The sequence below is a fragment of the Ipomoea triloba genome, chromosome 4, assembly GCF_003576645.1.
Source record: "Ipomoea triloba cultivar NCNSP0323 chromosome 4, ASM357664v1".
Classification (NCBI taxonomy): domain Eukaryota; kingdom Viridiplantae; phylum Streptophyta; class Magnoliopsida; order Solanales; family Convolvulaceae; genus Ipomoea; species Ipomoea triloba.
In genome coordinates this window covers 32,564,417-32,581,080 of record NC_044919.1, presented here as the reverse complement: position 1 = coordinate 32,581,080, position 16,664 = coordinate 32,564,417, and the positions used below count along the sequence as shown (strand labels likewise).

General features: G+C 33.7%; 3 protein-coding genes across 3 annotated transcripts; all 3 read right to left on the bottom strand.

Moving 5' to 3' along the window:
• Positions 1-584: 584 nt before the first annotated feature.
• On the bottom strand, positions 585-3,425 carry LOC116015466 (cytochrome P450 71A9-like). The gene is made up of 2 exons (XM_031255538.1): positions 2,486-3,425; positions 585-1,353 (listed from the first exon to the last, which is right to left on the bottom strand). Exons 1-2 carry the CDS (start codon positions 3,401-3,403, stop codon positions 742-744), a joined length of 1,530 nt encoding a protein of 509 aa, XP_031111398.1. The 5' UTR covers positions 3,404-3,425; the 3' UTR covers positions 585-741.
• A 7,309-nt stretch (positions 3,426-10,734) lies between these two features.
• LOC116017086 (CAX-interacting protein 4) lies at positions 10,735-12,589 on the bottom strand. The gene is made up of 2 exons (XM_031257610.1): positions 12,456-12,589; positions 10,735-12,147 (listed from the first exon to the last, which is right to left on the bottom strand). The coding sequence occupies exon 2, from the start codon at positions 12,124-12,126 to the stop codon at positions 11,158-11,160; it is 969 nt and encodes a 322-aa protein (XP_031113470.1). The 5' UTR covers positions 12,127-12,147; positions 12,456-12,589; the 3' UTR covers positions 10,735-11,157.
• A 1,499-nt stretch (positions 12,590-14,088) lies between these two features.
• LOC116017907 lies at positions 14,089-16,371 on the bottom strand. Its single transcript, XM_031258575.1, has 3 exons — positions 15,933-16,371; positions 15,075-15,288; positions 14,089-14,738 (listed from the first exon to the last, which is right to left on the bottom strand). The coding sequence occupies exons 1-3, from the start codon at positions 16,179-16,181 to the stop codon at positions 14,329-14,331; spliced, it is 873 nt and encodes a 290-aa protein (XP_031114435.1). The 5' UTR covers positions 16,182-16,371; the 3' UTR covers positions 14,089-14,328.
• Between the last annotated feature and the right edge of the window lie 293 nt (positions 16,372-16,664).

Here is a 16,664-nt window from a genome sequence, read left to right as displayed (position 1 = left end):
TCAGACTAATTGGTCACTCATTTTGCCTAACGAGTCTGATTGACTGGTCCATCAACTTGTCTAATTAGTCTATCCGATCGATTGTTCATTTTGTCTGACAAGTCTACTGGACTAGTCTGATCATGAAAATTTTTTTTATGCATGATTCCGTCCACTACCCCTTCAGACCGTCTTTTTTGTATATAACTTGTGATATAAATAATAATATTTTAGTACAATTTAATTTTGTTTAAATTATAATTTAGGTCTTGATAAAATCTTTTAAATGATATAATTTATGTTTAATAATGTAAAACTTATGTATAAATATTTAACAAAATATATTAAAACCTCCAAATTAAAAAAGAAAGATACAAAAGAAATTAACAAAAAAGCAGTGGGAAAATAGGAAGAATAAAAAATTTGCATCATATGGCGTAACATTGTTCATGAATGGAAAACAATTAGCCGATTTGTTGCCCCATTGGCCATTAGAGTAAAAATACCTCTAAAAAATTTGTCGATTTGTTAATTTGCTGTCTCCTTAGAGATGGCTTTAAAAAAATGATCGATAACACTAACCATTTGCATAAATAGTCAAAAGATTTGGACCAGGGATTGAAAAGAAAAGATATAATTATTAGGTCCAACTAAGATCATGATGATTTGTCACCTAATTTGTACTACATTTATTCTTACAATCTTAAAATATTTAAAAATCTGTGTGGCAAGACTTCTAACATGATTCTTAAATCATTGAGGCTAATTAGGCAAAATGGAAGCCACTAAACAAAGTGGAGTTTTCTTATGTATGGTGATACCGAACGCTTCATCCATATCAACATCCTCAACTCCCATCCCCGCCGGAAGCTTCCACTCAAACCTATACAGAAGATTCGCCACCGCCAGCTCCACCAGCGGCGCCGCAAAGTTCATCCCGGGACACCCCCGCCGCCCAGCTCCGAACGGTATCAGCTCGTAGTGATTCCCTCTGTAATCAACCTCGCTCTCCCAGAATCTCTCCGGCCAGAACTCCCCGGGCTTTTCCCACGCTCTCCGGTCCCTCCCTATCGCCACGGCGTTGATGAAAACACGGGTCTTTGCCGGAATATCGTAGCCGCCGACGGTGCACTTGTCCGTGGTTTCCCGGGGGACCAGTAACGGCGCCGGAGGGTGGAATCTCAAGGCTTCTTTGATCACCATTTTCAAGTACTTCAATTGGGGAAGATCACTCTCTCTGACTTTCTCTTTTCCATTCATGAGTTGCCTGACTTCTAATTGAGCTTTCCTCATCGCGTTTGGGTTCTTGATAAGCTCCGCCATTGTCCATATTATTGTTGCTGCCGATGTATCACTTCCCGCTATAAAAACATCCTGCGCCCAAGTTGAATATATTGCAAAATTAATTTAGATAGATAAATATTTAAAGACTAAATTAAATTAAATTAAATTGTCAATTATCTTGTCTTCTAATGACACGAATCCACTCTCTCATTTGAGACTAGACAGTGAAAAAAAAAAGACTAAATTAAATTAATAGAGAAATATATTACTACAGTAGATAAAGATGCTAGAAATATGATGGAGAAATTGCATGTATGTTTTGGGTTAAGAAAAAATAAATATCTCAATATGAAATTTGTATATATATATATACTACTCGTACTAAGAACCAGAGCTCCAATATTTTTAAAATTTTAAAATAATTTAATTTCAAACCAGTAAAAGTAACATTATGATCTTTTATGAAAATAATTGTAATGTATGTTGCTTAGTATATGTCAATTATAAATGTCATTTCTTAATTTTTTTAAGGGGTACAAATGTCATTTCTAAATTGTCAAAATGTGAGAATGTATTACAGAACTATATTTTGACAATTCATGAACTAACAACACTTAGGACAATGACGCATTTGCAAGTTGCAAGTTGCAACTGCATTATTTTCAACTTAGGACAAACACGGTACAGTCCAATAAATATACATACGTCGTGTCGCAGTACGTACCCAATAAAGACTACAAATTACAAATAAATATTATTGCACGGGCAAAGACCTTATAGTCTCACATAGAAGGGAGTGGGTTCGAGTTTCAGTGAAGGCCATAGGTAATGTTTTTATTCATTATAAAATATGAACCACATATTTTTTATTACTTTTTTTTTTCATCATCTTCCAATAAAATCAAGACATATGATAGGAGTTTTACTTTATTGAAATCCATTTATTCTTCTCCTTCAATGATATATATATATATATATATATATATATATATATATATATATATATATATAGTAGTTTATGTGAGAACAAAAATACTACTTGGACTCAAAAAATCTCCTCCCAATTTTTATTCCCACTAAGTGTTCAAATTTTAATTTATTGGAGTAAAAAAAATAATGGATATGATTACTTTTTGAGAGCACCAAAATATCAATTAGAAGATATGCTTTGTTTTAACTTTGTAATTTGATAATGAGAAATAATCATGGAAAAACAACTTACCACAAGAACGCCCTTAATGTGTTGGTTGGTGAGGGGCATAGAAGTTTGATTTGGATCCTTTTGGATTCGGAGAAGCGTGTGAACAATGTCTTCTTCGTCTTCGTCGTGTTTATGTCGGCTATGGTCTGCAAGGTGTTCCTCCATAACTTTGTTAAAAAAGCTGTCAATATCCTTGAAAGTCTTCTCCAGCCTCGCATCTAATCCATTAACCTTGTTGATCCAACCCAATCTCGGAAACACATCGGCTAAATTAGGTTCCCCCAACAGATGTTGCGCCTGGTGAAGAATTTCATTAAACTTCATCGTCTCATCATCGTCTCCGTCGCCTTTGTTCCCGAAAGCCACGCGACGTACAACGTTGTTCGACAGCGACAGTGCGAGCGAGCTAAGGTCGACTACAGTTGATGTCGCGGAACATGCAGCGATCCGATGAATCATACGGCTTACCTCGGCGTCGCGAACCGCCTCGAAATCCTGAACTCTCTTCGTGCTCAGCAACTCCGTTACCAGAATTTTCCGAACTTCCCGCCAGTACTCGCCGTACGGCGCGAACGACGTGGAGGAGCAGTTGAAGCTGATTTTTGTGGCGGCGTACAGCGGCGGGCGGCCGGAGAAGACGAGATCGTGATCTCTGAAGATCTCTCTGGCAGCGTCGGCCGACGAAACCACTAGGGTTGGAATGGAGCCGAGTTGCAGCGACATGATTTCTCCGTATTGTTGGGAGAGTTGATGAAGAGAGTGATGAAGCGATTTTCCGGCGATCTGGTGAAGGTTCCCTATGATAGGTAGCTTCTTCGGACCCGGAGGAAATTTCTTAGTATTTTCTGCAGATCTTCCTTTCTTCTTAATCACAAATATTTTTCTCAGGAAAAATAGAAGAACGAAAGTGATGAGTGCTGCTGATATTTGGGAAACCATTTTTACTTTTAGTACAGTTATGGTTTCATCAACTAATACGGAGTAATATATAGAACCAACAATCTCCACAAGGACCACAACGTACCATTTAAATAGTGATTTTAATTTTTGGTAAGACCCCTTATGCTTTGTAATTCGCGATTGGCAAGATACGTTCCATGTGGCGCACATGGGAAGATGCATTCCTCAATATATCCAACCACAGTGAAAGTCCTTAGCCTAGGGCCGGGGAAGCTTTCAATTGGGTTAAGGTAATGGCACTGTCAAACGTTACTTTTAAAATGGATATATATGCAAAATGCTGTGAATGAATTATCAGGTGGAAGATATGTCTTATGTAAGAGTGATATTACATGATTACATAAAGCTTGTAAACACCATTGTGAATGTATATATATTGAGTTTGTTAAAAGGTCAACGCATATAGTAACTTTCATTGTCTTGCCAGAGCTACATATTTTATGTTTGGCTTTCAGTAATGGACATTGTCTCCACTTATCTTTATTCAGAATGTAATTGCTACAAATTTGGTTTATGAATGAATTACTTTTATTTTTTAAAATAATAATAATAATAAATTTCCTGTAAATAACAGTTATTTTCGCTTCTAGTGCCTACTATTGTACATCTATAACATTTAGTCCTAATTATGAAATTTTTTATTGGGAAAATTGCATCTTTGGTCCCTGAGCTTTAAGCAAGTTCCGACTTAATCCCTGAGTTATGGCCGTATCCGAGTTTAGTCCCTCAATTATGAACGAAGTGGCGCATTTGGTCTCTGGCCGTTAAAACTAACGGAAAAATTAAAAAATAGTTAAAATTTGAAGGGTAAAATAGGAAATTCACATTTTATTTTCCTTCTTATATCAAAATCACTTTTATAACATTATTTTTCACTTCTTAACCTCTTATTTTCAATATTTTTCAATTCTAAAAGCATTTCAATAACTTTAGTATGACTTGTTAGGAGTCTGGCTATCGTATAACAAACTTAAGACCTAGTACAAACAAAGAAACACTTGATCATTGTTTTTAAGCATCTAAAAATAGTATCCTAATAATTTTTGGTTTCCTTTACTAAGCAACAAAGGTATCAAACTAGAACTTCTGAGATACAAAATAATTTCAAATTTCTCAGGTTGCTTTTATGAGAATTTCACCAAAAGAATAACTTGAGATTTTTATTATGTAAAAAATATTTTGTATGCAATAGTTTAGTCAATTGTCGTTTTTTGAAGTTACAAAAGTTTTTTAAAACTTTCATAATTGATTCTTAGGTTCCTCTTTCATTACTCTAGTTTTAAGAAAACAGAATTTTGTATCTCAAAAGTTCTAGTTTGATTACCTTTGTTGCTTAGTAAAGAAAATCGAAAATTATTAGGATAGTGTTTTCAGATGCCTAAACACAATGATCAAGTGTTTCTTTGTTTGTACTAGGTTTTAAGTTTGTTATACGAGAGTCAGGCTTCAACCAAGTCATACTAAAATTATTGAAATGCTTTCAGAATTGAAAAATATTGAAAATAAGAGGCTAAGAAGTGAAAAATAATGTTATAAAAGTGATTTTGATATAAGAATAAGAATAAAATGTGAATTTCATATTTTACCCCTCAAATTTTAATTATTTTTTAATTTTTCCGTTAGTTTTAACGGCCAGTGACCAAATGCGCCACTTTGTTCATAACTGAGGGACTAAACTCGGATACGGCAATAACTCAGGGACTGAGTCGGAACTTGGTTAAAGCTCAGGGACCAAAGATGCAATTTTCCCTTTTTTATTTGGTGCATTACTATCACTATCCACTTTTTTTGAAAAGACTATCACTATCCACTTCTTCGCACATTTTGTCGAAATAATCTTTCAGGCTTACCATAGCTATAATCTTCCACATAATAGCCATATTAGTTATTTGAAAGGGTATTTATATTATTTGAATTTGAGCTTTGTATAGTAGATCACATGCCCACATAGTTGAATATAGTGGTATTAATTAGTACTAGTGAATTATCCGTGCATAATTTTTTATTATATATTTAAATAATAAAATTAAAGATGAGATTATAAACAATTTTAATATTTAAAAGTATACATTTATTTTATTATAAGATTATAAGATTAGTGCAAAAGTATCACCCAATTAATTGAACAATATATGACTGGTTGTATGCAATTATCTTAGAAAAATCAATATTGTCATATAATTATCTTGTTAAAAAAATCCTTCAATTTGAGGTAGTGATCTAAGAGCATCCTTATGAGTAGGGATATTTCACGGTTATTGAGGAGTTTTTGTAGGTGTGAATAGCAATGAGAAAATGGGGAAGAATGAATAAAAAAAACAAAACAAAACAAAACTGAATTTTAAAAAAAATAATAATGATAATGTCAGGCGCGTGCACTGTTGCTGTGCGCGTGAGGTTGAAAGACAGCAGATCACATGTTACTCTACTATGCTCCTCACTTTTGCAGAGGAATTTCCTCTCTCTCACCTCCTTTCTCTCATGCTAGGTGGCAAATAATCTGACAATATATGCAAAATAACTACTGATAATGGTGCTCTAAATTAGATCAACAGCTCATACCTCACTCTATTTTTCACACGTGAACCATCCCATATATATATATAGATAAAAGATATTAATTCCTTTTACAGGCATATCACTCTCCCTATCCCCCATTAATGGAGGTTTCAATTGTTATATGTGTAAATGGCGACTACAAGACAGTTAATTGTCGAAGTAGCTAATCACCACCCGTCTCCTTGAAAAGCCAAACAAATTTTACATTATTGCCAACCCTTTTGACTAATAATACATAACATATTATGATCTCAATAAATGTCGGACTGCATATTTAATGTTGCACGTCGTGACTCAAGCAATTTCTATGACTGGAAATTATTTTCACGAATTAAATTAATTGTTGTAGGGACCAAATGTTAATTTAAATTGGCATATTATATTGTGTAATCTAAAATAATCATGTTAAACTAAATATAATATTATATATATGTGGAAGTGATAGCCGATAGGGGACCAACTTTTAATTTACACTATATATAACTATAACTATTATAAATATATTGATGGTTTGGCTGAGTGGTCTAAGGCGTCATATTTAGTCTGTGGTATAAAAGAGCATGGGTAGGGCATGGGTTCCAATCCATATCTTCTGCAATAATAAAAATTTGAACAACCATATCTTCTGCCATTGCAAATTTGAATATGTTATGGGAACATTTTAAGGTGATTTGGAATTTTTTGGAAAGTAAAAGTAACAAAAATCAATACGAGGACTAAATAATTCTTTAAATACAATATAATATTTTTATACATAATATTATACGGAGTAATATTTTATGGATTATATGTATTTTATTAGTGGATAAAGATTGCTTAACTTCTATTAGCCACTTCTTATCACATTGACTTTTAAATAATTCCTCAAACTGGCAAGTGTCAAGCTAATGTTACGGGGTGACGGTAGAGGTTGGTTGTTTATTTTAAATTGGTATATATTATTCATTATTTTAATTGTTTGATAAGTTAGTTTTGAGGCATAACTTCATTTATATAAGTTTTAACACATGGAGATAAACATATTGATAGTGATTTAATAATATGCAACATAAAAATAATAATGCATTCAATATTGAATGTCTATTTAAAATATTATATATATTTATCGACTTTTAAACAATATTTAAAATAAAATTTTAATAAATAATTATATTTTGATATAAATTTTCATAATAATTCAAAACATGTAGTTAGTCCAAAACAAAAATTGAGTCACACTTGTGTAAGACGAGTCGAATATATGATAATTGCTTGTTACTTACGATAAAAATCATAATACTTATTACAAAGAATTCAATATTAATTTGAAATAAATAAACTGTTACTTATAATAGATATTATAATCTATCTTTATATGTGAAATTGTGATTTGGTGCATTCAATTTTTTTTAAATGTAAGGTTGTGATTAGTTCTTAGTTTTTACCTAAATATTTGTTCTCATATAATCCAAAATAATTATTATTCTAGGAACATGATTAAGGTACCATGAAATTTATGCATTGATTTGTGTTTAATTTGCCCATCTCATTAAGTTCTGCCCTTTGATTTTCTTATGTTAATTGAGGGTGTTAATGGGATGGCTCAATTATATTAATTTGAGGGAACTATATGAGTAAAACAATAATTATATGAATATTTTAGTAATAAGCTAAGCAATGATTTTTTTGGGTATTATTGACTCTGTTACAATGTAGTATTTAATATCGCCTCCACTATAAATAGAGGACAACAATGCCATGTTTGACACGTAATATTTTTTAGTAGTGCTGTACAAGTTAAGTGATGAATAGTCAAGTCATGATTTTTATTATTTGAAAGTGTTTTTCTTGTTTTGAATACTTTAGTAGTAAGTTATGATTTGTCTTTTAATTTGAAATTGTTAGTAGAAATAAGAGAGTTGGTATAAAGTTGACTTTAGGAATAAATACTCTCTCACTTTTAAAAGTAGATCTTACTTTCACATCACTGAATTTGCGATTCATTCATTATTTTCTCTATATCTTTACAATACTCTTTTATTTTTAAAAGCGAATTCACTTTCATATCACATTATAATATAATAACAAAATAATAATATAATAATAAATAAATAAATATAAAAGGTATATAAAAGTACAAAAGTACCGGTAGCCTTTTGTTAGCTTTGAAAGCTTTCAAGTTGATATCGCTTTAAAAATAATTTTAAATAAAAAGAAAATTTTCACTTAGACTTGGAAGTAAATGAATTGAAGGGATACATTCAGCCATCTAAAACTGGATTTAGACTTACAATTCACTCACTTTCACGTCTAAAGTGAGTGATTGACCCACCCACTTGTTCAAAGTAGAATTTAACTACCAATCATATGTTCCCACATCATGATAAATTGATTGGACGAAAAAAAAATTAGGAATCTCTAGTATTACTCTTTCATGGAAATTGTGTCAAATAGGCCACTGAACTTATCGTTTTTGTGCAATTGGGCCATTAAACTTAAAAAAGTGTGCAATTCAACCATCAAACAAGCAAAATGTGTGCAATTGAATCATTTTTACAAATCTTTTTTAGTAAAATCCGATTATATTACTAATATATACGTATTAAAAGTGACATTTTCTTCTAACATATTAGTTGGGAGTCAATATTGAAATGTTTTTAACTCAAATTGAATTAAAAATTTTTAGAAAAATGTCCTAATTGCACATATTTTACTCGTTTGATGGTTGAATTGTACACTTTTTAAGTTCAATGGCCTAATTACACAAAAGCGATAAGTTCAGTGGCCTATTTGACACTTTTTCCCTCTTTCATTAATAATATCATTAATCAAGGCTTGTCCATAATATGGAGGAAGCCAAACTAAGCACGTACAAACAGATGAAGCCAAATTAGCGAAACCAACTAAAGAAATTAAATAAAGGTCGACAATGACATGTCGTAATATTTAATTATTTATTAGTGGTGTTGTACGAATTAAGTGAGACAATTTAATAGTTGACCAATATCAACCAATGTAGTAATTAGATTTTTGACAATTAGTGAATATTCAAGTCATGATTTTTATTATTTGAAAGTGTTTTTTTGTTTTTTTGTTTTGTTTTCAGTGATGTAAAAATAGATCTAGGCGACTGCCTAGGCGCTAAGCGCCTCTAAATCGAGAGAATTTTGTCCCTAGGCGCCTTTTAAGTGGTCGGCCGACTAGGTAAACTCGACCAAGTCAGCACCTAACTCGGTCAGATATTTTTTTTTTAGAGTTTAGGATATTTACACCTTTTTTTCGGTCAGATTTTTTTTAAGAGTTTAGAACTTATTATTATTGTTATTATTATTATTATTTTATTCAGATGCCAAGGCGCTAAGCACTTCGATCGCCGAAGTAGCGCCTAACGCCTTCAGTAACCTTGTTTGTTTTGAATATTTTAGTAGTAAGTCATGATTTGTCTTTTAATTTGTAATTGTTAGCAGAAATAAGAGAGTTCGTATAAATTTGCCTTCAGGAGTGAGTCATGAATGCAGGGTCAGCCTTGTCTATGCATGCACGTGTTCCTACCGTCGTGGCGCACGGTCCACAAAAACTAAAGACTTTTTTTTTTTGAAGAGTCAATTTTTTTTTATTGTATTATATTTCTTCGAGTGTGCAACATTTAAGTAAAAAAATAGGACTAACCAATCAAATCTTTAAATTTCCTTTAGCCATTTTTTATTGAAATATTTTAATTTGATTAATGATTAATAATTTTAAAAATTTTCAATTATTAGTTAATTTAGGTTAAAAGTAACTTGCCAAGGATCTTGTGGTCCAGTGGCATCAAACCCTAAGTAGTTATGAACAGAATAGTATTCAAAAAGGTTAAAAGTAACTCTTCATCAAATTAACTTATCAGTTAATTTTATATATATATATAATCTGGCTCCATGAGAACTATTCAGTTTAAAATATTTCGATTAATTGACTAATTAACTGAAAAAAAAAAAAAAGGTAGAGCCCCCCTAACATCCATATTTTAGGCGTGATGCTTTTGTTCATCGCCGACACTTTTTTGGCACGATTATTGTAAGAGAGAAGAATTAAATGTTACACAAAATCATATTATCTTCACCAATATTTGTATAGTGAAAGTTGTAAACATTAGGAAACTGCCAACACTTGTAAGCATATATGTTTCATCTGATAGTAAGGCAGCAAGCAAGTACAAACTACAAAGAGGCATTAGAGGTAATTTGTTCATTTATAAACACAGAATTACATACAGAAATCAGAAATGAAGAACATGGCCTAAATTCAACCAAGTAGCAACAAATCTTGAACACCCATGCCACATGAAACCCATAATTTCTCTATAGAAGAGATAAAATCCAGGGGAATAAAGAAGATTTCATATAGTTTTAAACTTAGATAAAATCCACAACTTCCAATCTTCCAACAAGAAGAAAACTTTCAATAGTCAACAAGATAGGCAGCCAGCCAGAAGCAAAAAAGGCACATTCATAGCCATAAACTTGAGGTTCAAAGACAAGTTCAAGAATTACTGACAAGAAGATGTGTATCTAACATTTCCTAAAGAAAACCATGGAATATAGAAGAAAGGACAACCAAATACAACATTGCCATGAAACAAAAGAAAAAGGAAATATAATAATGTTGAGACTACAGGCTTTAAAGTGTCTCATGGTATACCTAGTGACATTGCATGAATAAGAAATATCACTCACAAAAAGCACCTAAAATGAGAACTTCAAAGCATCTAGAAAAACCAACTTAGATGGTAATTGAATTGAAGAGAAAGTAACAGAGTTCCATTAATACCAGGTATAAAGACAAATTTCAACAACCAAGCTTCTTAATACATTCCACACAACGTTGCAACCAAAAGATGGAGTTCTAATAGATTTAGGAGGGCATAGAGACATAACTATATAAGATGTAGAGAGTTTTTTTTTAAGATAAAGGAAACATAGGCTAAGATGCCATTACAAGTAAACATTAGACCATAAAGCAGAAACCACTTCTCTACCAAGCATTTTCCTGTTAAGGACCTCCATTTTAAGCTGGAACAGATTATTATACCACCATCCCGTTCACCAACACCCAAAAGGATCAGAACTGAAAATTAAAGAGAAATAATACAGTTCCATATAATTGAATGGACCTCTTACTCTCACAGGACACATCTCCAATTCTCCATAAGTGCATCAGTCATCATCATGACAGTTCCTGCTCCTCTTCTCAGATCGCTTCTTATCCCTACCAACTCGTAAATCATCTGAACTGCAAGCATCCGAGTCAGATGATGTACCAGACCTCCTGCTCCTTCTCTTACGTCGAGGGGGGGAATCATCACTTGATTCATCTGAGTCGCTCGGATGTCGATGGCTTCTCCTCCTCCTCTTCTCCTTCCTACTTTTCCTTTTCCTCCTGTGGCGTTCTTCATCATCATCCGATGACTCATCCCTTCTCCTCCTCTTCTCTTTCCTTCTTTTCCTACGGTCCTTTTCTTCATTCTCCTCTTCAGAATCCTCGTGCCCCCTCTTACCACTTCTCCTTTTCTTTGACCTTCCCCTCTTTTTCCTTTCTGCAGAATCTGAGTCATCATCATCCAAACCATCATTCTTGCTCTTTCCAGATGACTTCACCTTACGACTAACCTTCTTTGAGTTCTTCCCATACTTCTCAGCAATTGCTCTTTCCATTTCAGAGTCGTACTCTGAATCTGAACTCTCACTCTCCTCTTCCTCACTACTCTCCTCACTCTCAGCAGTAGCCTTCTTCCCCTTCCACTTCTCCAACCTAGACAAAACTGCTGCCTCAATTCCCTCCTCATCTTTATCTTTACCACTGTCCTCCTTAACACTCAAGAAATTTCTACACTGATATGTTAGGTGCCCAACTCGCCCACACTTCTTGCACGCCCCACGAGCCTCATCAGCATTAGAACCAGTGATCCTAGCAAGCGCAAGCAAACCCTGAAAATTGGCATAGGGATTATCAGGCTCGGCAGCAGATCCAGCAGATTTTGGCGCAGACTTCTTCGAATCATCCTTGTTGGGTGCATATGGGTCATACCCAATTGCACTTTGCCAGATACCATGGGTCTGTAGGGCAGCACTACTGTGCACCCGATTGTTCGCCGGCATGCGAACTCTTCCTGCTGTCGCCGGCATTTTGATATTTTATCTAAAACCCTGATGGGGATCAACAAAAAACAATCCTTCAGCGAGAAGCACAGAAACAAGAGAACAGCAAACCCTAGTTATTCGAAATCGAAATTGACGACAAAGTTCCAACCGATGGGAAAATTAGCAGGAACCGAATCAAGAAACTCAGATACAGATTGAAATAAACCACGGAACAGATAAATTGCTAAAGAAATTTGAATTAAAATGCAGAGAAGAAGGCATCGGAGAGAATTAAAATTCTAGGGTTCGATGTGATAATTGGATTTCCATAGCTAACGCGTACTTAATAGCTAAAAAAACAGAAATTAGAATACCTTGGATGACAAGTAAACTGAGAGAGCTGTGATCGGATGAACCGACTATGATGATCAAACGTCAAAACACGAGAGCGAAGGAGACGACGAGGAGCTAAGGAAGCAATGGAATTTGGGTTTGCCAATGTACACACTGTTTTTATTCCCTAGATAAAAAGGAACGACGTCGCATTGAGGACGATTCCCTTTTCTATACAAATTGGGTTGGTTTTGGTTTTGTTTCAGGCCTTTTTTTTTTTTTTTTTTTTTTTTGCAAAAAAAAATATTTTTTTTAAAATGGTAGTCCAATTTTAGCTAAAAGTTACAGTCTAATTCTAGCAATTTTAACTACTTTTTTTTTTTTTTTTTTGCATTTTTAGTTGATTTATAATTATAATTTTGTTAAAATTCGACTTATTCAACTTCCAAATCATCATCTTCTTCTTTTTTTGAAAATAATTTTTTTAAAAAAGATTTCTATACTTGCACAATGAAAGGGAAATTCAGCGTAGGACACCAGGTTAGTTTGTTTGGGTCATTGATTTTATCATATTATATTAATCGAGTGATATTTTATTGGATTATTTTTTGAAATGACGGTCAAATGGTCAAATAAACCCTCTAATTATAACTCATTTGACCTATAATATAATGTTAGTTCAAGTCACATAAGATGTCACGTTGATTAATAATTTTAAACTTATTTTTTTTAAATCAAAATAATTAAATTATTAAAAAAAAACAACACACAATGCCATGGCTTCTCCATTCAATTCGGATGGAGAAGCCTACCAACTTCTTTATAAATCGGCAGCTAATATGTTATCAACAACTTATTTTCTTTTTAATTTTTGAATGAGATATCACGTCAATGCCAAACAAACAAAATTAACCAGCTACTTTTTGGTAACCTATTACAAATGTTAATTGCACAATTTAATCAATTTAAAGGTTCAATTGGATGTTTTATTTTTTGGAATAAGGGTCAAATAGGCCACTGAATTACACACCAAAATACAATTAGGTCATCGAACTAAAAAACAATGATATTGGATCCCTGAACTACACAAAATCATGCAATTTGATCCAAAATGACTTATTGTACCTGTTTTGCCCGTTACCAATTTTAAAAACAATATTTTAAAATAATTTTAAATAAAATAATTAATTAAAATTAAAATATATTTAAAAAAAAAATTCCGGCCAAAGCTACGGCCGGAATTGTTTTAATTAATTATTTTATTTAAAATTATTTTAAAATATTATTTTTAAAATTGGTAACCGGCAAAGCAGGTAAAACAAGTCATTTTGGATCAAATTGCATGATTTTGTGTAGTTCAGGGACCCAATTGCATTGTTTTTGAGTTCGATGGCCTAATTGCATTTTAGTGTATAGTTCAGTGGCCTATTTGACCCTTATTCTTTATTTTTTCAACGGCGTAATTACACTTTAGTATATAATTGGAAGTCTATTTGATCCGTGTCCCTAATTTTGAACATTCCGATTGATTTTTTTTTTTGTCCTGACTCATTAATTTTTCAAATTTTTTTTGAAACCAGACCATCAATTTTTAACAAAATTGGCATTCTTAACTACATATATTTTCTTTTCTTGCAGAAAATACTCAAATGAACAAATAGATAACACAATGACTAGGAGTAGTAACTGTGTTAAGAAATGGTAGCTAAAGAATAGTCAAGAAAACAAACTTATTGCCACAATCCTGAGGACCTGAGCAAAGAATAAACTCTACACATTTCAAAAAAATTTCCAGCAAGATTTTCAAGAATACTTCTACCCTCTCAAGCTTCTATATCCATGTAAATGCCGCCAAAATTTATGTTATCTCATACACCTCAAAAAAAAAAAAAACAGTTTCATGGAGTGGAATGTCTATTCCTTCCACCTTGAATTACACCCAATACTCAATTTTATCCTTCTTAAAAGCTCACTGCAATGCAGATGAGAGCAAGAAGGATTGCCGGTGCTGCTTTCTCCATTGAAATTGACTGCTCTCTGGCTGGGAGATTCCCACTTGGTTTCCAAGTAAGCAAGCGACCTCCATGGAGGAAGAGGCATTGAGTTTTGCTTGAGGGAATCTTTAGCAGCTTCCACCATGGTGCTGAGAAACAGCTTGAGCCTCGCAGTCGTGCCCACATAAACAGCCGGAAGAGAATCCAAAGCTATGGCATAGGATTTAACAGCCCTTGCAATTTCAAAGTGGCTCCGGAAGTCAATGTCAATGATATATCGTTCTGATTTGCCATTTTGATCGGAGATCACATCTATGTACTCGTGTTCGCCTGGAAAACAGTAAAGAAACAAGAAATAGGTAAAGCTAGAACTCCATTTCAGTAGGAAATATCCTAAGCACTACAGCTAAGAGACAGTACCATAAGATTATCTTAAAGCCTAAAGCAGATAAATCCCAAAAAAGTTAGCATAAATTATCACCAATTTATTCTTTCAGGACTTGAGAATACTCATAATCTCATATATATATATATATATATATATATATATATATATATAAAGACCATTTAACTGCAAGAAATTTGTGCATTTCATAATGGAGGAACACTGGCCATAACACTTGTTGCAATTGCAAATAAACATTCAAAGTGAAGTTGCATATCTACCTCCTGGGATTTTCCCATATCCCTGCCACTTGGCTGTGCATATTGCCGCATCATAGCCAGAAGACTGCAGAAGCTTCATGAGACAAAACCTGATGCAGCTAGCATTGCAAGTCTCAGACTTGCATGATTGGCAGGTATCAGTCATGGAGAGAATCAAGGAATGAACCACCATTGTCAAGTCACTTTCAAACTGGTCACATGAGTGCTTGTACATCTGCAATTTAATGTCAAGTGAGGTTGCATATCCAACAATTCATTTAAAAGCTACAGAAATGCATTAAACTTGAAATGCAAGAAAGAACTAAAGAAAAGCATTTCATAGGCAATGAGTTGCATATTCTCTTACTGGAAGATATAAAATCGACAGACTATCTACTTTTCCCTAAGTTGGATTAGTTTATCTTTTTCTGACACATTAGTTTACATAGTTTATGTCAAACTAATACCAAGCCCCAAAATCCTAGCACGAGAGTTACTGGAGAAGGTAAATCGCGAGTCGCCTAAGCAGCTTCTCAATCAATCCCTGTCTGCAGACTAGGTATAAGGTTGTAAGCTCTATTAATTGCTAATTCCCTAATAATCCTCCAATAAAATTGTCATTCATTTTTCCATGAAGAGAGCATACAACTCCAATTTGTAATATGTCCAATTTCTTGACATCATGAAAGTACTATTACTGACAAATTAACATGCACGAATCCATAGCATTAACCATGAGTTTTTGCATTCTCCATCTTTATCTGCAATTCTCCAAATTTCTCTTTACATTGACTAGGCATTTTTAACAACCATAAAATTACACGATCGGAACCAATATTCAGGGCTTAGGGGGGGAGTGATTCAGAGAGAAATACTAACCAAAATCTTATCAGCAAGATCGTAATAACAAGAATCTCCGTCGCTGCTAAGCCACGACTCGGCTCCGGCGCTGCTACTCTCCAGGAAATCGCTAACCAAAGCGGCTAAGTCAGGTTCGCTTTCGTGACTAAAACACCCGGCGGCGGACCTGTCCAGCAGCCAGTTTTTGGCGGTCCAATCAAGTCCTCCTCCTCCTCCTCTGGCGCCGCCACTTACAGCCACGGCGGCTCGGGGTTCGTGGATCAACATGTGCAGTACGAGCAAAGTATCGCCGACCAATATGATGTTTGGAAAAAGTAACAGAGAATTTGAAATTTTGAAAAAAGGGCGGTTTGGGAGTAAGGGGCGATGGAGAGGAAAGACGATATGATGAAAATGAATGGATGAAGGTTTTTGGTTGATGATTTCCGGTTCCGTTGAGCGCGTCGGTTGAATTTTCTATAATGGTCCGAAGAGCGTGCTTCTTGGAATCTTGGTTAGTTGGTCCACATTCAACACCGTGTATTTCTAGTATTCAAAAATCCTCTATTATAAAAAGCGAGTTAATGTAATAAGAAATCATTCGAGTATATTGATTTTGTCACATAAAATCTTAAAATTTTTAAAATAATTATTTATGAACTCATGTCCTTTGACTTTTAAATTGTTAGTATTCGTGGCTAAGTTAACTACTCATGATCTTTCAAAAAAATTAGATAGTTGAAGCTTGAAGGACCATGTGTAGTTAATTTG

Bases quoted from the DNA above. Each gene is read 5' to 3' on its own strand.
- LOC116017907 (XM_031258575.1), bottom strand. From the start codon at position 16,181: ATGTTGATCCACGAACCCCGAGCCGCCGTGGCTGTAAGTGGCGGCGCC. The intron at 15,289-15,932 runs GTTAGTATTTCT...ATTAAATTGCAG, and splicing joins ATCTTGCTGATAAGATTTTG to ATGTACAAGCACTCATGTGA. The intron at 14,739-15,074 runs GTAGATATGCAA...ACTGTTTTCCAG, and splicing joins ATATGGGAAAATCCCAGGAG to GCGAACACGAGTACATAGAT.
- LOC116017086 (XM_031257610.1), bottom strand. From the start codon at position 12,126: ATGCCGGCGACAGCAGGAAGAGTTCGCATGCCGGCGAACAATCGGGTG.
- LOC116015466 (XM_031255538.1), bottom strand. From the start codon at position 3,403: ATGGTTTCCCAAATATCAGCAGCACTCATCACTTTCGTTCTTCTATTT. The intron at 1,354-2,485 runs GTAAGTTGTTTT...ACTTGGGCGCAG, and splicing joins ACATTAAGGGCGTTCTTGTG to GATGTTTTTATAGCGGGAAG.